The sequence below is a fragment of the Carcharhinus amblyrhynchos genome, unplaced genomic scaffold (assembly GCF_965287045.1).
Source record: "Carcharhinus amblyrhynchos unplaced genomic scaffold, sCarAmb.v2.hapA scaffold_46, whole genome shotgun sequence".
In the NCBI taxonomy this organism is placed as follows: Eukaryota; Metazoa; Chordata; class Chondrichthyes; order Carcharhiniformes; family Carcharhinidae; genus Carcharhinus; species Carcharhinus amblyrhynchos.
In genome coordinates, this window is record NW_027649787.1 from 1,281,817 (window position 1) to 1,304,443 (window position 22,627).

At 45.1% G+C, this 22,627-nt stretch overlaps 1 protein-coding gene across 1 annotated transcript; it reads left to right on the forward strand.

The window, feature by feature from the left end:
- Window positions 1–6,465: 6,465 nt before the first annotated feature.
- LOC145337321 (putative G-protein coupled receptor 139) lies at window positions 6,466–10,796 on the forward strand. Its single transcript, XM_080182122.1, has 2 exons — window positions 6,466–6,649; window positions 9,898–10,796. The coding sequence occupies exons 1-2, from the start codon at window positions 6,466–6,468 to the stop codon at window positions 10,794–10,796; spliced, it is 1,083 nt and encodes a 360-aa protein (XP_080038248.1).
- The last annotated feature ends 11,831 nt before the right edge of the window (window positions 10,797–22,627 follow it).

The following is a 22,627-nucleotide window of genomic DNA, read 5'->3' on the forward strand; positions in this document are numbered from 1 at the left end:
AGTCACTGAGCTGTCGTCTTGCCCAGTATCTGGTCCAGTTTAGGCGCACACTAACGACATGAAGCACTAGGCCAATCTCGAACATTCAAGAGCAGCCCCAGTACGACCCATGGCGTGTATGCCCCTCGTTGGACAACAAGGCGGACCGACTTAAAACCTGTGAATTAAAAGAGAAAAACATTATTATCATACCATATCCATTTACCCTACCAGGGACGTCCCAATGCTAATGAAACTTATTAAAAACAATCTCCTAAATCCTCCCAACCAGAAAGAAAGTTTCCTATGGTGCATCTTTAGAAATTGGTGAAAGTCGTATCTGACATGCCAAGTTTCCTTCGTCTTCTGAGAAGGTAAAAGTGTCGGTGGGCTTTCCGACCTTCGTGTTGGCATGTGCGGGACCAGGACAGGTTGCTGGTGAACTGGACACGTGAAAACACGTCCAGGCCCTCGACTATTTCTCCTTTCTCCACGTTCATGAAGACCGAGGCATGTTCTCCACTCCGTCTCTTTAAGTCGATTAGAATCTCTTCCCTTTTGTTGGCACTGAGGGAGAAATTATTGCCATCGCACCAGTTCACCAGATCTCTATCTCAACGTTGAATGTTGTCTCGTCATTGTTGATATATTGGTGCTGTCACTGGACTTTGGAAACAAATTCCGAGGAGCTGAAATGTCGAACGATCTTCATGATTTTACATGACTTTGGTAACAGCCCACCAAGTTCATAGTGTCCGACACAGAAGGATAGCTGTCATTATTGCCTTACTTGACACTTGATTCTGGATCAAACTTAAGAAAAAAATATTTGGATGAGCACTTGGAACGTCATCACCGTCACGTATATGGGACGCTGGATTAGCGTGAATGTAATTCACTTTGGCAGGAATAATGGATGTGTAGAGTATAGGGCTAACGGTAGGACTCTGAATAGTGTGGGTGAACAGAGGGATCTAGGTGTATGTGTACATAGATCCCTGAAAGTTGGGAATCAAGTAGATAGGGTTGTTAAGAAGGCATACGGTGTCTTGGCGTTTATTGGTAGGGGGATTGAATTTAAGAGCCGCAGCGTCATGTTGCAACTGTACAAAACTCTGGTGCGTCCGCACTTGGAGTATTGTGTGCAGTTCTGGTCCCCACGTTATAGGAAGGATGTGGAGGCTTTGGAGAGGGTGCAGAGGAGGTTTACCAGGATGTTGCCTGGTATGGAGGAGAGGTCCTATGAGGAGAGACTGAGAGATTTGAGGTTGTTTTCATTAGAAAGAAGGCGGCTGCGAGGGGACCTTATTGAAACATATAAGATGATCAGAGGTTTGGATAGGATGGACAGTGATAGCTTTAAGGGCCTGTTCTGCGCTGTAATGTTCTATGTTCTATATGTAATGGTAGTGATTGTTACTGCAGAAGAGCTGAATGCATTGTACATTTCTGCATTGTACGGTTCTATCAATCTGTGGCAAAATAAAACTTTTTCAAGTGTCATAATAAAAACACATTTGGCTCATGAATGCCCATGTCAATCTGATGTGAATGACTTTTTAATGGCGTCAAAGATGGACAATAAATGCGGACATGGTAAGGGAAGTAAAATATAAACATGCAGAAAAAGAAAAAGTTCAAAAAATAGAATAGTCCAAAGTCAATGGAAACAACATAGGGTCAATGAGGGTTTAAAATGGTTCCCTCATTATTGTGGATGTATTTTTTATCCTGAGTTAGCAATATTACAGCACAAACATAACGTCCTACTCTTGAAATTGTTTTGGAGGCCACATTATTTCCTTTGGTGTCAAGGCTGCAGTTGAAATGTGTTCGCTCAGATGACTGCATCTAAAAACAGTATCTGTTGCATGACTTTCCCAACAGAGATGAACATCTGAAAATCGGCGTCATTTTAAGGAGAATATCTAGGGCCTACTGGAGCTGCGGATTCAGGACATCAAACTTCATGGTTTCTCAGTCATGCCATATCCATTCAATCTGACAAGACAGCCCATTTACCCTTCTACACTCGCAGTAGTTGAGTTCCCAGTGAGTTATTAATCATCTGGCAATGGCATATCAGAGTGTTAGTTCATTTGGTCACACTCTAGCACTTTTCTTCCCTAAAATTTCTGGTCTGATCTATCAGCTGAAATATGATTTGTGTAAGACACTGATGAGGCCAAATTTAGACTTTTGTCTGCAGTTTTGGTCATCTAATTACAGGAACGATGTCAATAAGGTTGAAAGAGTGCAGAGAAGGTTTACAAGGATGTTGAGGGGACTTGAGAAACTAAGTTCAGAGAAAGGTTGGACAGGTTAGAACGTTTTTCCCTGGAGCGTAGAAGAATGAGGGAAGATTTGATAGAGGTGCATAAAATTAGGATGGGTATAGATAGAGTGAATGCAAGCAGGTTTTTTCCACTGAGGCTAGGGGAGAAAAAAATACTAGAGGGTGTGGGTTAAGGGTGAAGGGGGAAAAGTTTGAAGGAAATGTTGAGGGGGGGGGGTCACCTTCACACAGAGAGTGGTGGGAGTGTGGAATGAGCTGCCAGATGAAGTGGTAAACGCTTTTAACATTTAAGAAAAACTTGGACAGTTACATGGATGAAAGAGGTGTGGAGAGATATGGTCTAGGTGCAGGTCACTAGGCAGGGAAATGGTTCGGCACAGACAAGGAGGGCCAACTGGCCTGTGTCTGTGCTGTAGTGTTTTATGGTTCTTTGGTTCTTTCTTAAACCGAGTGTTTCCTTCACTGTTTTTATGTTTTTGTTTAAGATGAAATATTGATTAGTAAAATACTGTTGATCATCTAATATTAGACTCTGTTATAAATTGGGGAGAAACGGTTTCTGGCTTATGAAATATTATTGACAACAAAGACATATAACCATCCCTGATGACTGAAATATCTCGGCATCTCACCAAAAATATCCCAGCATGTAATGCCAAACAATAACAAACAGTTCTGGGGTCTCTGACAAACTCAACCATCATGGACATGGTTAAGACACATCAGGACATTTTCATTTTTGATTTGGTTCATATTGTATTGGTATAGGGGAAAAATGCTGTTTATTGCATGATACAGACAAAGCATACTGTTCATAGAGAAGGAAAGGAGGGAGTGCAGAATGTAGTGTTGCCCTCATGCTCAAGTGGAGGGAAAAGAAAAATCAACTTAGCACGAGGTAGGTCCATTCAAAAGTCTGATGGCAGCAGGGAAGTATCTGTTCCTGAGTCGGTTGGGACGTGACGTCGGACTTTTGTATCTTTCTTCCCGATGGAAGCACGTGGAGTGTGGGGTCGTTAACTATGATGATTGCTTTTCCAGGTCGTGGGAACTGCAGGAAAAATCAATAGATGGAAGGCTGATTAGCGTGATGGATTGGGCTACGTTCACGACCAGATGTGTTTTCTTGTGGCCTTCGACATAGCCAGAACCATACCAAGCTGTACAGCAACCGGATGATTTCTATATTGCATCTGTAAGAGTTGGTGGATTTTATGTGTGGAGCCAGAGGAAATGGCCGAGCGAGTAAATGAGTCCTTTGCGTCAGTATTCACCATTGAGAAGGACTTGGTGGATGGTGATTCTGGGGAAGTGTGTAGGCAGTCTGGGTCATCCCGACCCTCTCCTCGCGTCACGCCCTTTCACATAGATTTCTATGGCTCTTCACTCCGCCTCAGGATGCTGACGACACCACCATAATAGAACATAGAACACTACAGCACAAACAGGCGCTTCGGCCCACAAGTTGCGCCGATCACTTCTATACCTACTAAGCCATAGACCTATCTATAACCCCCAATCCCATTCGATCCCATATACTCATCCAGAAGTCTTTTAAAAGACCCCAGAGAGTTTGCCTCCGCCACCACCGATGGCAGCCGATTCCATTCACTCACCACCCTCTGAGTGAAAAACTTACTCCTAACATTTCCTCTGCACCTTAAATCTGTGTCCCTCACAGCGACCATTTCAGCCCTGGGAAATAGCCTCCGAGAATCCACCCTATCTATTCCTCTCAACACCTTATAAACCTCTATCAGGTCGCCTCTCAACCTTCGTCTCTCCAGGGAGAAGAGTCCCAGCTCCCTCAACCTATCTTCATAAGGCATGCCTCCCAATCCAGGCAACATCCTTGTAAATCTCCTCTGCACCCTCTCAATAGCTTCCACGTCCTTCCTGTAGTGAGCGGACCAGAACTGCGCACAGTACTCCGAGTGGGGTCTGACAAGGGTCTTATAAAGTTGCAATGGGACAAATCTCAAACGAAGACAAGATAGAGTTCAGGAATGAGGTAGAAAATCTGGTGAACTGACATGGCAACAAGAATCTCTCCCTCAATGTCAACAAATTAAGCAGATTGTTACCAGCCCAGAATTAACGAGAAACTGCACTGCAAATCATTTGGGAATTGATCTGAAAGAAAGTTTTAAATAGAAAAGGTGAGGGTGCTGGTGGGGTAAAACATTTTCCTCACTGGTAACATAAATAAATTAATAACTGTTTATTTAGAAATGGGTGTTTGGAGGGTGCAGATCATGTTAAAAAGTTAAGCCGGATCTCAGCGAGTAACAGCGAGTCATTGTAATGATTCCAAGCTGGGTTTATCAGGGTCTCCGTGCCTCTGAAATCCACACCTTGTATTTCTAGGGTGGAAAAGATTTCGAATCGATGCTGCCAATGCTGAAACTGCTTCGTTTTAACTGGAAACCCAGTGCGTGTAGTAGTTTGATTAAAATGTTCACTGCGCCTCAGGGTCAACAGGAAGATATTGTGAATGCAGAAGTCAAGTTGACTTTTCACACAGATTGTTGTTGTCTTCACTTTAGTCCCGGCAGAAAAGAGACAGCAGCAACGTTGATGTGGAATTGGCTCATGTAAAAACAGGGAATACCGGGAAAAGGTGGATTTATGTTTTAAATCATTTCCTCAGGGAAGTGGATTTTTAGAAATATTAAACACACAGTCCTGGTTAATCGATTCGCCTTTGGTTAATTTGTCTGCAGGAAGGATCTTATGTGTTTTTGTATTTTGAATAGAAATAATACAGCAGCTAAGAACATAAGAAATAGGAGCAGGAGTCGGCCATCTAGCCCCTCGAGCCTGCCCCGCCATTCAATGAGATCATGGATGATCTGAAGTGGATCAGTTCCACTTTCCCGCTTTCTCCCCATAACCCTTAATTCCCCTCACTATGAAAAACCTATCTACCCGTGACTTAGATATGTTCAGCGAGGTAGCCTCCACCATTTCAACGGGCAGAGAATTCCAGAGATTCACCACCCTTTGAGTGAAGAAGTTCTTCCTCAACTCTGATCTGAACTGCACCCCCGTCCCTTATCTTGAGGCTGTGTCCTCTAGTCCTGCTATCCTTTCTAAGCGGGAATAATTTCTCTACCTCTACCCTATCCATCCCCTTCATTATCTTATACGTCTCTATAAGATCTCCCCCTCAGCCTTCTAAACTCAAACGAGTACAGACCCAGTCTATTCAATCTCTGCTCAGAGGCCAACCCCCTCATCTCCGGTATCAGCCGAGTGAACCTCCTCTGCACTCCCTCCCAGGCCAATATATCCTTTCGCAACTGCGGCGACCAAAACTGCACACAGCATTCCAGCTGCGGCCTCACCAGTGCCCTGTACAGTTGCAGCAAGACCTCCCTACTTTTGTATTCTATCCCCCTCTCTGTAAAGGCCAGCATCCCATTCGCCCGCTTGATCACGTGCTGCACCTGCAGACTGGGTTTTTGCGACTCATGCACAAGGGCCCCCAGGTCCCTCTGCACCGTAGCATGCTGCAGCTTTTCGCCTTTTCAATAATATTCCATCCTACTATTATTTCTACCAAAGTGGATGACCTCACACTTGCTAACATTATACTCCATCTGCTAGGTCCTCGCCCACTCGCTCAACCTCTCCAGATCCCTCTGCAGACTTTCCACACCCTCCGCGCAATTTGCATTTCCACTCATCTTCGTGTCATCAGCAAATTTCGTCACCCGACACTCAGCCCCCTCCTCCAGATCTCTATGAAAATCTTGAAAGATTTTCAAAAATTGCATCCACTCTCCATCGTTCTTTCTTTCAGCATCCCAGTTACATCTGACCAGTATCAATTAAAGTTCTACATCATTGAGGTAGGAAGGATTTGGCTTTAGAAAGGGTTAAATGAACCTGTTTGTTCAGAGACGGGTAATTAATGAGAGCCTCCATGGATTCCAACTGTGCCACTCGAGAGTTTCATCCTACGATTAATAAGGGTCTCAGCTCAATGTATTATCCACCAGTGCAGTTGAGAGCGGCACCTCACCGATAAACGACAACAGCAGCTCCAGAGAGAGAGGGGGAGGAGAGATCTGTACAGTAGAGTAGATAAGAATGTTCCAATTATCGGTCACAGTTCGACAACAGTATATAGGAATATTCCAGCAATGTATCAGAATCTGAGAACAATGGACTGTAATGTTCCCGCAATGGAACTGAACCTGAGAATCATGGACTGGAACGTTACAGCAATGGACAGGGATTTATCAGAGGACATTTACAATCTTAATTGGTATCGTTACTGGGGTTTCTCATTAAAATTCTTGGTCTTCCTTGGATTTCAGATAATGGGATACTTTTACTATCCGATCTTAGCTATCATTGGTCTCCCGGGTAAGCCTCCTTTGTTCTGTAAATCGGACTATCCTTGTGCCGCGCACCGTAACACCGAGAATGCCTCCCATCTGATGACAGATTCCTGGTTGCAAAGGAAAGGTCTTGCCCCCATGCCGAGACTTTAATTCATTATACCTACTCGTGCCTTCTAGTTGTTAACACATGCTCTGATCCTTCTGAAACATATCCCCAGCACCTTCAGTCTGTCTGACCTGCAGGTGAAGGGGACACAGAACTGGTTAGTCCAATTACCAAAGAACATGACCTTGTTCTCACCTAGATTTACCTTGGTATATGTTGTTTTTATTATTATGTTGGGTTTTTCCTATCAGTAATGTGAGAATCAGTCTTGTGGTGTTACAAGAGGTGTTTCTGTCCTTGTTGTCAGGACTAACACAGATGGAGTGCATCTTCTGTCCTGTAACAAGGTCCAGCAAATTTTTAAATGTGTAAAAAATAATTGCACCCACTGTCCATCGTTTCCTCCTTCAGCACCCCTGTTACATCTGACCAGGAATAATTACGTTTCTACTTCACCACAGTAGGTGTGGACTGGGTTTAAACGGGTTTAACTCTAACTGTTTGTCCAGTGACAGATACCTAGTGAGAGACTCCACGGATCCCAACTGGAAGGTTTCAGTGACCGTCTTATAAGGTCCCCCTCTTATATTAATAAGAGACTGGATTTGATGTGGCATCCCATAGTGTGTGTAGCAGCAGTGTCTCCAGAGAGAGTGAGATGGGAGATCAGAACCAGAGAACAGATAACAATGTTCCAATGATTCATCAAAATCTGAGAACAATGGACAGGAAAATTGCATCAATGGATGAGGAATTTATGACTGATAATAACCATTTTTGATGTATGATTGAGTTGTATCATTAGAATTCTGGGTCTGTCCCGGACTTGGATATTTTTCCATCCCACCTTTGCTATCACTGGTGTCCGGGTTAAGTATCTCTTTCAACGTAGTCATGATGTAATCAGCGTTTAACTCAATTATCGTTCTTCTAATTTAATTCCTTCTCTGTGCTGCTGTCATTGTCCAAGTTATTTCTGCAAATATTAACCAAAAATTGCAACTGAATTCCTGATCTTGTAATGTGTAAAATCCTCTGATGGGCAGTTGGTGCATTGCTGATGGGCCGACGGCCTCTACACTGCTGGAGTTCTAATGGCTCTTAGACTAAACGCTTTGAGAAAGATATCAAAGAAATTTCACAATTAGGATTGACTGTGAAATCTTTGCTGTTCATGTCCCGATGCAATTTTCACTGGAATGGGAGGATCATTCCGCTCGCCCTCGCTTCCATTCAGATGAATTTAGCTGCATTAGTAAATAGAATCAATAACAGAACATAATCAATATACGTGGACAGCACATTTGACATGAAGTGAAATTCGATCGAGTGATAATTCCTGGCTGTACTGTATAAATGTGTTTCCTGGTTCCATTTACAATGAAAATCTCCATAGATCATAGCTTGATGAATTTAAGGGTATTAATGATTTCCAACATAAGAACATAACATAAGAACATAAGAAATAGGAGCAGGAGTAGGCCATTTAGCCCTTTGAGCCTGCCCCGCCATTCAATGAGATCATGGCTGATCTGAAGTGGCTCAGTTCCACTTTCCCGCTTACTCCCCATAACCCTTAATCCCCTTGCCTACCAAAAAACAATCTACCTGTGTCTTAAATATGTTCAGTGAGGCAGCCTCCACCACTTCAACGGGCAGAGAATTCCAGAGATTCACCACCCTTTGAATGAAGAAGTTCCTCCTCAACTCCGTTCTAAAATGCTCCCCCCCCCCCCCGCTTATCTTGAGGCTGTGCCCTCTAGTCCTGCTGTCCTTTCTGAGCGGGAAGAATCTCTCCAACTCTACCCTAACCATCCCTTTCATCGTCTTGTACATCTCAATGAGATCTCCCCTCATCCTTCTAAACTCTAACGAGTACAAGCCCAGTCTATTCAGCCTCTCCTCATAGCTCAACCCCCTCAACTCCGGTATCAGCCTACTGAACCTCCTCTGCACTCCCTCCAAGGCCAAAATATCCTTGCGCAGGTGCGGCGACCAAAACTGCACACAGTACTCCAGCTGCGGCCTCACCAATGCCCTATACAGCCGCAGCAAGCCCTCCCTACTTTTATATTCAATCCCCCTCGCTATGAAGACCAGCATCCCATTTGCCTTCCTGACCACCTGCTGCACCTGCAGACTGGGTTTTTGCGACTCATGCACAAGGACCCCGAAGTCCCTCTGCACCGTAGCATGCTGCAGCTTTTCGCCCTGTAAATAGTAGTCCTTCCTATCATTATTCCGACCAAATTGGATAACCTCACACTTGCCAACATTGTATTCCATCTGCCAGGTCCTCGCCCACTCGCTCAGCCTATCTAGATCCCTCTATATCAATAGCAGAACATAATCAATATATGTGGACAGCACATTTGACATGAACTGTTATTTTATTGAGTAATAATTCCTGGCTGTACTGTATAAATGTGTTTCCTGGTTCCATTTACAATGACATGGATCATAGATTGGTGAGTTAAAGGGTATTAATGATTTCCAACCCCAGCATATCATCAGTTCCCGTTCATATACTCTGGCCTTGCCTCTTCCTGCCAGTACTGGAAGTCCTCTGGTGTTCTCGAAACGTTTCCTGCACCATCTGGTCATCCCCACAATCCCTGCTGCCTGCTCCAAATATCGACTAACAGCTGAACCCTGACACCGAAATCGAGTCCACAGAAACAGCAAGACCAATCAGGAGGAGGGAATAGTCTAATTCTCTTGCAAAGTTATTCAGGATTAAGCAGGATATAGAACCTGGGCTGATCCATCCCCTCGAACCAGCCGAGATTCGGTAAAGATCAAAAAGGAGGGACTATTTACTGATTCTAATCAAGAGATATTGATGTCAGAGTTAATGTCAATAACATAACGTGTGCCCATGTGGTCATTATTATTTTGCTCAACTTGAATCATTATCTGAGCACACGGGCTGCTATTGCGCGTGTGTTGTTTACTCCAGTGCATTCCACTCCTTTTAAAGATTGATTTTATTGAATTGAAATGACCACCAGCTGCAGATTACCCTGTCACTGTTACAATAGTCGGCATGGAGTACAAGATATAGCAGCACCTCCTCAAATCGCAAAATATTGTAGATCAACGTGTTAACTTTTCTTCCTGTCTGATCAATATTTTTCCTTTACATATTTTTATTTCCCTCACAGTTAACGTGCTGATCATTGTTGTACTCTCGCTGAAAAATTGTGGTCTCTCCAGATGTGTCACATTGTACCTGCTGGCCATGGGATCGACGGATTTGCTGCTTGTTGTTGTTGACCTGATACTGAGGCAAATTGTGTTTGTGTTCAAGGATAATTTTTCATTCCTGTATTTCAGCCCTCTCTGCAAGTACCACGCTGTCCTGATTTATGCTGTCAGAGACTGTTCTATTTGGTACACTGTCGCTTTTACATTTGACAGGTTTGTGGCAATTTGTTGCCAAAAACTGAAAATTAAATATTGCATCGAGAAAACTGCAGGTGCTGTTCTGGGAACAGTGACAGTGCTGAGCATTGCAAAGAACATCTTCTGGTATTTCATGTTCATAGATGGCTATGTGATGAGCAATTCATCTCGATTATGTCGAACAAGTTATGAAGTACTGAAATCTCCAATCTGGGCCATGATAGAATTCATTCACTACTTCATAACGCCGTTTATCCCATTTATTCTGATTCTGTTGCTCAACGTTTTAACCATTAGACACATTCTAGTGAGCAGTCGAGCCCGCAGGAGGCTCCGAGCTCACAGGGATGGGGAGAGTCCCAGTGATCCAGAAATGGAGAGTCGAAGAAAGTCCATGATATTACTTTTTGTCATCTCTGGGAATTTCATTGTATTGTGGGCCCTCTACCTGGCTGAAGTTATATGGACTCAATTGTGGTGGGTGAACATGAAATTTGAAGATCCAAATGCAGTCTTAGGAGAAATAGGATACATGCTGCAGATGCTTAGTTACTGCACAAACACCTGCATTTATGCTGTGACACAGACTAAGTTCAGAGAACAATTGACGATCGTGATAAAATATCCCTTTACACAGATTGTAAAATCAATTGTCTGACATGTACTGAACAGGTTCCTGGTTCAATCGGTAAGATATCCGGCTGCTTCATCAATGGATATCCCATCATTGTCAGATCAAAAGTTCGTTGATAATTTCACCAAGTTCAATCATTCATGACTCCTCGGAGACTGAAGGAGTTTGTTTCCATTTTCACCGAGTCCTGGACAGGATTTAAGGGTCATGGTTGGAGGGGTGGGCTGTTGGTGTTAAGATGGCAGTGCGGGCTCGTTGGGCCGAAGGGCCTGTTTCCCGGGCTGTTTTGTTCTTTGTTCTTTGTTGGACAGCAGATAATTGGACCTGGTAAGCATTAACATTGAGTCATCAAGTCCTTGGCCAGGAATGTCCCAGCAAGAGCGAGTCTAAATACTGCCCAGAGATATCCAAAGGCAAAATCATGCAGAATGCCCTACAACTACATCCTGGTACAGACCAGAAATTGAACTGGGCTTTCTTGTAAAATTGTCAGCTACGAATTCAGATCCAACAATCCTGGGAAATGCAACCTACCTCCTGACTTCCCTAGTTCCGTCCACCATCGACAATGCTCAATTCAGGATCGTGAAGGTGTCATCTCCAATTGGTGGTGTGTGAGTTTAGCTCCAAGAACACTCAAGAACATTGACACCACACAAGACAAAGCAGTCCCATTGGGTCAACGCACTAACCACAGGCACCCACTCCCCCAACGCGCAGTGGCAGTCTTGCACAGCATCTACACGATGCACTGCAGTGGTTAATCAAGCCTCCTTCATAACATCTTCGAATCCTGCACCTGTACCACCTGGCATTTATATAGATGATCTGGAGGAGGGAACCGAGTGTAGGGTGTCGAAATTTGCTGATGACACCAAGATTGGGGGAAAGGCAAATTGTGCGGAGGGTGTGGAGAGTCTGCAGAAGGATCTAGATAGGCTGGGCGAATGGGCCAGGAAATGGCAAATGGAATTTAATGTTGGCAAGTGTGAGGTGGTCCACTTTGGTAGGAAGAATGGTAGGAAGGACTATTACTTACGTGGCGAAAAACTGCAGCAGGCGACGGTGCAGAGGGACCTCGGGGTCCTTGTGCATGAGTCGCAAAAACCCAGCCTGCAGGTGCAGCAGGTGGTCAGGAAGGCGAATGGGATGCTGGCCTTCATAGCGAGGGGGATTGAATATAAAAGTAGGGAGGTCTTGCTGCAGCTGTATAGGGCATTGGTGAGGCCGCAGCTGGAGTACTGTGTGCAGTTTTGGGCGCCGCACCTGCGCAAGGATATTTTGGCCTTGGAGGGAGTGCAGAGGAGGTTTGCTAGGCTGATACCGGAGTTGAGGGGGTTGAGCTATGAGGAGAGGCTGAATAAACTAGGCTTGTACTCGTTAGAGTTTAGAAGAATGAGGGGAGATCTCATTGAGACGTATAAGATGATGAATGGGATGGATAGGATAGAGGTGGAAAGACTCTTCCCGCTCAAAAAAGACAGTAGGACTAGGGGGCACAGCCTCAAGATAAAGGGGGGGCGGTTCAGAACGGAGTTGAGGAGGAACTTCTTCACTCAAAGGGTGGTGAATCTCTGGAATTCTCTGCCCGTTGAAGTGGTGGAGGCTGCCTCGCTAAATATTTTTAAGAAGCGGGTTGATGGGTTTTTGATAAGAGAAGTGATTAAGGGTTATGGGGAGAGGGCGGGAAAGTGGAACTGAGCCACGACAGATCAGCCATGATCTTATTGAATGGCGGGGCAGGCTCGAAGGGCCAGATGGCCTACTTCTGCTCCTATTTCTTATGTTCTTATGTTCTTATGACTAAGGACAGCAGGTTAATGTGGCAAATGTGGCAAATGGATTACCACCTCTGGAAGATCTCCTTCGAGCCACTCAGCATCCTGATTTGCAGATATGTTCCCGTTTCCTGATGGTCACAGAGACAAAATGCTGCAACTCCTGTTTTAAGTTCAATGCGGGTGTTCCCACAGCACACGGACTGAATTAGATCAAGAAGGATGATCACCACCACATTTTCAATCACAGTTTGGCATTTTGAGCGGTTACTGATCTCTCCATCAAATCCCGCATCCAGTGTAAAATGAAATTGTTTAAACGCCTCAATGATTCAATGTCCCACTGGTGCCAAATGAGGAAAGGAAATAACATTTAAATAAAACATCACAGCATTATAGTTTAAAATTCTGGCAGCAAACATCACTTAATTTGTTAACAGGAGCAATAAAACAAATAGTCAACTGTAATATATGTCAAATTGAGGGCAGTTAATATTCCTTAAAATGTGAGAGCAAGCTCGATGGATTGTGTGTGTGTGTGTGTGTGTGTGTGTGTGTGTGCGTCTGTGTGTTTGTGTGTGTGTGTGTCTATGCGTCTATGTATGTGTGTGTGTATATGGGTGCTTGCATTTCAGTGGCTGTGCATTTTCGGTGGTAGTATAGTTGCTGGACTCTTTGTGGTGTGTGTGGTTTCGTGTGTGTGTGTGTGTGTGTGTATGGGTGTGGATGTGGGTGTGTGTGATGGCATGTGTAAGCGGGAGTGTGTTTGTGGCTAGGCATGTGTGGGTCAATGGTTCTGTGTGTTAGTGCGTACAGGTTTGTGTGTGTGTATGTGAGGGTAGTCACCTGCGGGTGGGTATGTGTGTGTGGTTATGTGTATGTGTTTGCCTGTGAGCATGTGTGCTTTGCTGTATGCTTTTCATCGTGTGTGGCTGGGTGTGTGGGATCTGTGAGTGCAGGCATGTTTGGGGAGTGTGTGGGAGTAGTATTTATGCGTAAGTGTGTGTGGGTGTTTGCTTGTGACAATTGTATGTGGCTGTGTGTGTTTGTCTGGTGGGTGTGTATAGGTATGAGGTGTGCATTTTGAATGTGAAATTATGGTTGTGTGTGTGTGTGTGAGCCTGTGTAGTGGTGTGGGTTTTTTTGATTGTGTGGCTGTGCTGAGAGTGTTTCTGACTTTTCATTTTGATTTGTGAACTTGTGTGCGCTTTGTGAGTATGGAGGCTGTTTCCATTGTCACCGTGTTTTCGTGTGTTTAAATGTGTGTGTGTGTGTGTGTGTGTGTGTGTGAGATTAACTTTGTTGATGCGTGTGTAGGCTGTGCATTGCTGGGGGTGGAGTGGGGGAGTTGAGTGAGCGTCTTCATAAGTGTGTGTGTGCGTATTAGGTGGTAGGACATTGTGAGAGTGGAAGTGTATGTGGGTGGTGCGTTTTTGGAGGCGCTTGTTCCTGCGAGTGTGTGTGTGGGCTGTGTGTGGCTGGGGTATTTCGAGTATGATTGAATGTGCAATTATCTGTGCAAATCTGTGCGTTTGCGTTTGTATATACGTGTGTGTTGCAGGTATCCAATGTGTGTGTGTGTGTGATTAAATTTGTTCATGCGTTGTAGGCTGTGTATCGCGGTGGGGGAGTTGAGAGTGAGCGTCTTGATAAGTGTGTGTGTGCGTGTTTGTGTGGTTGGACATTGCGAGAGTGGAAGTGTATGTGGGTGGTGCGTTTGTGGAAGCACTTGTGCGCGTGTGTGTGTGTGTGTGTGTGTATGTGTGTGTGTGTGTGTGTGTGGCTGGGGTATTTCGAGTATGATTGAATGTGCAATTATCTGTGTAAATCTGTGTGTTTGCGTTTGTAGAAACATGTGTGTTGCAGGTATCCAATGTATGCATCTGTGTGTGTGTGTGTGTGTGTGTGTGTGTGTGTGTGTCTGTGTGTGATTAACTTTGTTGATGCGTGTGTAGGCTGTGCATTGCTGGGGGTGGGGTGGGTGGAGGCAGAAGTAAGACCTTTATGCAGGTTGGTCGTCTTACTCCAGGAAGGATATAATTGCACAGGGCAGGGTACGGAGAACATTCACCAGGAATGTACCTGGGATGGAGCATATTTTTTTCCTGTGAGGAGCACTTGAATAGCCTGGGGGTTGAGAGCAGAGTAGGCTGAGACAGGAATTGATTCCGATGAATATAATTATGATATATCACCTCAGGGCGCAGAGCATACAGCTAATCTCCACAGTTGAAGGGTAATTAATGAGAGGGCGTGAAGTACAGTGAGGGGCAGGACCTTGTGAGGTGAATTGATGATTGTTATATTCTCTCAGAGTGTAGTCAGAGTCTAACGCACAGCATGTAGGGCGACTAGGGAGGGGAAACTCACAGCATTTAATACATACGTTACTGAGCATCCGAACTATTATACAATTCAAAACAATGTGTCAATCGCAGACACATTGGGATGAGAGTAGATTTAGTGTAGATTTGTCAGTGCAGGCTCAATGGAACGAAAGGCCACTTCCATACTGCATGAGTTTGCTCCTCTAGGGCTGTATGGACATGTTTCTTCCATAGCGAACAACAACCTTCGAGATTACCAACATAATAAGAACATAAGAAATAGGAGCAGGAGTAGGCCATCCAGCCCTTCGAGCCTGCCCCGCCATTCAATAAGATCATGGCAGATCTGATAGTGGATCAGTTCCACTTTCCCGCTTTCTCCCCTTAACCCCCCTGTCTATCAGAAACCTATCTACCCGTGACTTAAATATATTTAGCGAGGCAGCATCCACCACTTCAACGGGCAGAGAATTCCAGAGATTCACCACCCTTTGAGTGAAGAAGTTCCTCCTCAACTCTGTTCTGAACCACCCCCCCCCCCCCCGCTTTATCTTGAGGCTGTGCCCTCTAGTCCTACTGTCCTTTCTGAGCTGGAAGAGCCTCTCCACCTCTATCCTATCCATCCCATTCAACATCTTATATGTCTCAATGAGATCTCCCCTCATTCTTCTAAACTCTAACGAGTACAACCCTAGTTTATTCAGCCTTTCCTCATAGCTCAACCCCCTCAACTCCGGTATCAGCCCAGTAAACCTCCTCTGCACTCCCTCCAAGGCCGAAATATCCTTGCGTAAGTGCGGCGACCAAAACTGCACACAGTACTCCAGCTGCGGCCTCACCAGTGCCCTGTACAGCTGCAGCAAGACCTCCCTACTTTTATATTCAAACCCCCTCGCTATGAAGGCCAGCATCCCATTCGCCTTCCTGACCAACTGCTGCACCTGCAGGCTGGGGTTTTGCGACTCATGCACAAGGACCCCCAGGTCCCTCTGCACCGTCGCCTGCTGCAGTTTTTCGCCATGTAAGTAATAATCCTTCCTATCATTATTCCTACCAAAGTGGACCACCTCGCACTTGCCAACATTAAATTCCATTTGCCAGTTCCTGGCCCATTCGCCCAGCCTATCTAGATCCCTCTGCAATGTATGCCAGAATACACACAATGTCAAATGAGGAAGGGTCATTTTTATCCAGAAAATGGTGACAATGTAGAACTCACTACCAGAAGTGGCTGGGATACATTGCGCATTTTCGGAAATCAGACAAATAGGTGCGGCAAAAGGGGAAAACATTTACTACTGTTTCCTTAAATAGACAACGATGGAGAAGGCTCGACTGGATGTAGTGTGCTCCAAGTGTGAACTAATCAAGGGTCATGAAGACGAGAACTATGCACGGTGCTGCCAATCTTTTCCAAAGATAGAACATTGAGACAGGACTGTGTACAGCGAAAATGACACGACACGTAATCTTGCCTTGAATGTAACAAAATCACGCATTTAGACGCTACGGGGAAATGTTAAATAAAATTCAATCTGAGACACTTTCAAAGTCATTAGAATCATACAACCTACATTCACTTAAACGTGTTTTATTTTTTGAGGAATGTTCTAAGTGAGTAGATTATGGACGAGTGAAGAGGAAAGCAAGCTCAGAGCTCAGTCTGTTGAATGTACACACGGCAATAGAACATAGAACATAGAACATTACAGCGCAGAACAGGCCCTTCGGCCCACGATGTTGCGCCGACCAGTTAAAAAACAATGACCCTCTAACCTAAACCAATCCCTTTCCATCCATAAACCTATCCACGGATCTCTTAAACGCCCCCAAACTAGGCGCATTTACAACTGCAGCAGGCAGGGCATTCCAATCCCTCACCACCCTCTGGGTAAAGAACCTACCCCTGACATCCGTCCTATAACTACCACCCCTTAATTTAAAGCTATGCCCCCTCGTGCTAGCTTTCTCCATCCGAGGAAAAAGGCTATCACTGTCCACCGTATCTAAACCTCTAATCATCTTATATGTTTCAATAAGGTCCCCTCGCAGCCGCCTTCTTTCTAACGAAAACAACCTCAAATCCCTCAGTCTCTCCTCATAGGACCTCCCCTCCATACCAGGCAACATCCTGGTAAACCTCCTCTGCACCCTCTCCAAAGCCTCCACATCCTTCCTGTAATGTGGGGACCAGAACTGCACACAGTACTCCAAGTGCGGCCGCACTAGAGTTGTGTACAGTTGCAACATGAGTCTGCGACTCCTAAATTCAATCCCCCTACCAATAAACGCCAAGACACCGTATGCCTTCCTAACAACCTTATCTACTTGATACTTGATACAAAGAACAAAGACAGTGATTCCACAATTTGTCATTGATCCCCTCCCAATGACCGTTAACGCCCAGAAACAAACTAAATGACAGAGTGAGTGGAGCACAGAAACAGCGCCGGTTTTCCGGATGATCGAAATTCCAAAGACGGGGAGGGTGAGGTTCATCGAGGGAGTTGAAAATTGTTCAAATTTAACAGCACAACCTGTAGGTCAAGTAGATGAGATGGCCAAGTTGAGCTGCATGGTGCTTGACATTAGATGATTGTCAATTCAAAAAGATGTAATTACATTTTGTTTATGGAAAGTTGGGTAGATTTCTCTTTCAATGGGTTTGCATTTTGATGAGAAAATAATGCGCTGATGGATTGAGTCACAGATACGGTCTGACCCACCTGAATGAGTGGATAGCCTTGTGGGCTGATCTATCCCTACGGATAGTTCAGATGGTGCAATTTAGAAGGGTGCTAACCTGAGGGTATTTCACTCTCTTCCAGCAGCAGTGAGGGTCTGTGTCAACAGAAGCAACACAAAGAACAAAGACAGTGATTCCACAATTTGCCATTGATCCCCTCCCAGTCACAGTCAGATCACTCAAGCACAGGGCCGTTTATATGAACAGACAAAATCTTTTGTAGTTAATAATCATACAAACACTGCATGTCTGATCTCCACCTTGGAGATGTTGAAAGGTTAGTTCTCTAATTCATTCCGATATAAACTGGAGGTGAGAGTTTTTTTTCTAATTAGTAAGAGGAACGACAAACCCAAATAATGACTGATCTGACCCAGGGCTATTAAAAAATGTTTCCTACATTTCATGTGGGAATCAAACAACAGGAACAGAGGCTGTTTGAGGTGTTGTGTGTCTGTTTACATTTCAATCACTCCAGCTCATGATTTTCTGTAAGTTCTACATTTTGTCCCTCACCATGCCATATTTCCCTGCCAAATATTCATGCAATTCATGTAAAGATTAAATAAAACAGGTGCATTCCTCTGAGGTCCCGGTTCGAACTCTGCAATGACAGATCGTGTTGTTTGAATTACATAAAAATCTGGAATTACAAGTCTAACTTTAACCTTGAAACCATTGTCTATTTTCGTAAAAACACATTTGGTTCACTAATTTTTTGGGGGGAAGTAAATCTGCCATCCTTTCCTATTCTGCCTTATATGTGACTCCCAAACAAGAGCGATGTGATTCACTCATACATACCATCAGTAATGGGCTAACTTTTCCCCTCCAGACCCACAGCAACCACACCCCTGCCACCAACCCCGCATTGCCTGGCCCCCCCCCATCTCGTTCTTTGCCTCTCCATGTCTGTCCCTCTGCCTCAGGCGCTGAGTTTCAGACAAGTTTGTGAGGCTTTCTCCAGTGTGATTCTCCCCGCTGTATGAGGAGCCTAGAACACCGTGAGATGGGAACATTGGGATTTGAGAACGAACCTGCCATTTGCACCTCTTGCGTCTCCTGGCGCATATGGAGCCTGGAACTGGGCACAGTTCCGGCATGGTTGTCCAAGCTATTGAATAAGAAATGTTGAACTCTTCGTTGTTCTCATAGATATTTCCAATCCAGTGCATAATGTGCCGATGTCGGCATTGGACTGAGGTGGCACAGTAAGAGGTCTCTCAATACCAGGTTAAAAGTCCAACGGGTTTATTTGGTATCAAGAGTTTATTTGTTGAGTCACCTGATGAATTTTATTGGTAGGGGGATTGAATTTAGGAGTCGCAGCGTCATGTTGCAACTGTACACAACTCTGGTGCGGCCGCACTTGGAGTATTGTGTGCAGTTCTGGTCACCACATTATAGGAAGGATGTGGAGGCTTTGGAGAGGGTGCAGAGGAGGTTTACTAGGATGTTGCCTGGTATGGAGGGGAGGTCCTATGAGGAGAGACTGAGGGATTTGGGGTTGTTTTCGCTAGAAAGAAGGCGGCTAAGACGGGATCTTATAGAAACATATAAGATGATTAGAGGTTTAGATAGGGTGGACAGTGATAGCCTTTTTCCTCGGATGGAGAAAGCTAGCACGAGGGGGCATGGCTTTAAATTAAAGGGGGGGGTAGTTATAGGACGGATGTCAGGGGTAGGTTCTTTACCCAGAGGGTGGTGAGGGATTGGAATGCCCTGCCTGCTGCAGTTGTAAATGCGCCTAGTTTGGGGGTGTTTAAGAGGTCCGTGGATAGGTTTATGGATGAAAAGGGATTGGTTTAGGTTAGAGGGTCATTGTTTTTTAACTGGTCGGCGCAACATCGTGGGCCGAAGGGCCTGTTCTGCGCTGTAATGTTCTATGTTCTATGTTCTATGAAGGAGCAGCGCTCCAAAAGCTCGTGATAACAAATAGACTTGTTGGACTTAAACCTACTGCAGTGAGAATTCCGAATGTGCCTATATTACGCATGGAGATAGAAATATGTACACTGCATCCAGTGCTGTCTATCACAATGGATAAGGAGACTGCACTGTCTTCAGTGCTCCCACTCTGGTGCATCCCAATGAACAACAAGATCTGAACTGTGCCCAGAATTCCCCCTGTGGTCCAACACAATGAATAATATCTGCACTGTGCTCAGTGCTCCCACTATGGCGCGCCCCAGTGACCAATAGGTTACGAACTGCACGCAGTACGCCCACTCCAAAGATGAATCAGATCTGCACTATGTACTGTATTCACAACGTGGCCCATCCGAATGCATGAGTTCTGACAGTGCACATTTCTCCCACTATTGTCCAGCCCAATGCATATTGAGATTTGCATCATATTCCCACTGTGGGTCCCCACAATGCATTATGAGATCAGAACAATGCACAATGTTCCAATATTATCTACAGGGTAGATAGTGATAGCCGTTTTCCTAGGATGGAGAAAGCTAGCACGAGGGGGCACGACTTTAAATTAAGGGGGGGTAGTTATAGGACTGATGTCAGGGGTAGGTTCTTTATCAAGAGAGTGGTGAGGGACTGGAATGCCCTGCCAGCTGCAGTTGTAAATGCGCCTAGTTTGGGGGCGTTTAAGAGATCTGTGGATAGGTTTATGGACGAAATGGGATTGGTGTAGATTAGTGGGTTAGTGTTTTTTTTTAAAAGCTGGTCGGCGCAACATCGTGGGCCGAAGGGCCTGTTCTGCGCTGTAATGTTCTATGTTCTATGTTCTATGAGAATTCAAGGCCGAGGGCACTACCCTCAGGAAGTCCTGCAGTGATGTCTTGCAGCTCAGGTGATTGACATCTCACCACCGCAGCCATCTCTGTTCGTGCCAAGTACGACTCCAACCACTCCAGAGTTTTTCCAATGACTCCATATTTGCCAGAGCTTAGTAACCATGAAGCCCACGGTTGAATCTGTGGACAACTCAGAACATTGGCAAGTCTACAATGAGGAAAATGGCTGTGGTTGTGGTTACAGTTGTAAATAGCCAACAAGTTCTCAAATCACGATGGGGAAATGAGCCAACGATGCGGATTCCATGAGTCCATGAGAGTTGGAAAGCCAATTCTAATAAATTATTTAAATCAAATTACTACGGACAGTGGAATCTGAAACAAAAACAGAAACTGTTGAAAAATCTCTCGGTCTGACAGCATCAGTGGGGAGAGAATGGAGTTAATGTTTCCAGTCTGGATGACCCATCCTTACCGCTGAGTTTGATGGTCGCATTTGGTGTGAAGGAGCTCCATCAGTAGGGCCAGGATGGATTTTTTATAAAATTTGCTACCAAACATAGAGAATTATTAGGACTCCTCGAGTGGTTAAGGCAATCACACTCTCCAACGCATCCACCTCCAGCTCCATCTTCCCCTCCGCCCAAAGTCTCTGTCCGGATGTAGCGCTGTGCATTGTTATTGGTAGCCTATGAATATCTCCAGCTCAGTGACATGGAGCCTGGATCGCTAATGCTGATGCACGCAGTCACCTCTCATTCCCACAAGCCTTGCTCCATTCCCAGCATTGGAAGACGATTAAAGGCGAGACACAAATGACCCTATCTGATCTAAAATAAGTCACATCAGCTGGTGGATTCCAAAGAATGAAACAGTACTTAATTCAGAAAGCTCCCTTAATATTGAGGTTGGAGTCATTTTTGGGGGTTCTGAGTAATTGTTCTGTTCCTCGGACGGCCGACAAGTTAACACAACTAAGTGAAGAGCAACACCGCGCCCGCCCCCCCCCCCCCCCCCCCCCGCAACCCCCACCACCACACAAAGACACACACACACACACGCACACACACACACATACATACATACATGCACACACACACATACACGCACGCACATACATACATACATACACACACACACATGCACGCACACACACATCAATACACACATACACACACACACATACATACACACACATGCACGCACACACACACATACACACACACGCACGCACACACAGACGCACGCACACACACACACGCACGCACACACACACATGCATACACGCACATACACACACATACATACACACACACACATGCACACACATACACACACACACACACACACACACACACACCAAGAATATTAGAAATAACATACTGGCCAGTAGTCACATCTGGTTCCTTTCTGATTTTGTTAACCCAGATGCTGAACCAATGTGAGTAATGCCTGGAAAATCAAAAGCTCCATCCCCCGGCCTTCCTACACACATGGGAGCGACGTGGCAGGCCATGGGTGCATGTGGACATTTACATTTTCCATGTTTTTAATCATGGTACTCTCCGAAGGAAAGGCTTTTGTTGTTGCATCAAATGGGTCACACCTCTTCTCGGGCCATGGTCTATAAATTATGTCAAAGTGTCAGTCTATATGGAAAATCAAGGTTCATGGATTTCCGTTATGGCCAAGGCCTCACTAACGCTGATTTCTTGAAACACGTGGTCTTTGAAAGTTACCAAAACGTCTCAACGCCTCACTTTTCGCCCAATGAGTCATACAATCATCACAGAATCTTTCCAGTGCAGAATGAGGCCATTCGGCCCGTTGAGTATATACTGACAAGGACCCCACCCCAGGTTCTATCCCAACAATCCAGCATATTTTCCCCATTCATCTCTCTAACTTACACATCCCAGGAAAAAAAGGAAATTTAGCATGGCCAATCAACCTATTTCCCTTTGAACGTGGGAGGAAAGGGCAGCACCCAGAGGAAACCCACGCAGGCACGGAGAGAATGTACAAACTCCACACAGACAGCAAACCAAGCCGGGAATTGAATCCGAGTCTCTGGAACTGTGAGGCAAAGTGCCAACCACCGTGACAACGCGCCGCCCAAATGGACTGGCAGAACGTGCATTCAGTTGTTCAGCGATGGCATTACAAAACAACTAGCGGCGTCCTTGGAGGCTGAACTAGCATGTTTTTCGCTCGATTACAGGAGAACAGTGGACACAACAACAAGTGT

What these genes read in the sequence shown, in the direction of transcription:
- LOC145337321 (XM_080182122.1), top strand. Translation starts at nt 6,466, where the DNA reads ATGGAACTGAACCTGAGAATCATGGACTGGAACGTTACAGCAATGGAC. An exon ending in AGCTATCATTGGTCTCCCGG is followed by an intron (nt 6,650 to 9,897) that starts GTAAGCCTCCTT and finishes TTTCCCTCACAG; the next exon opens with TTAACGTGCTGATCATTGTT.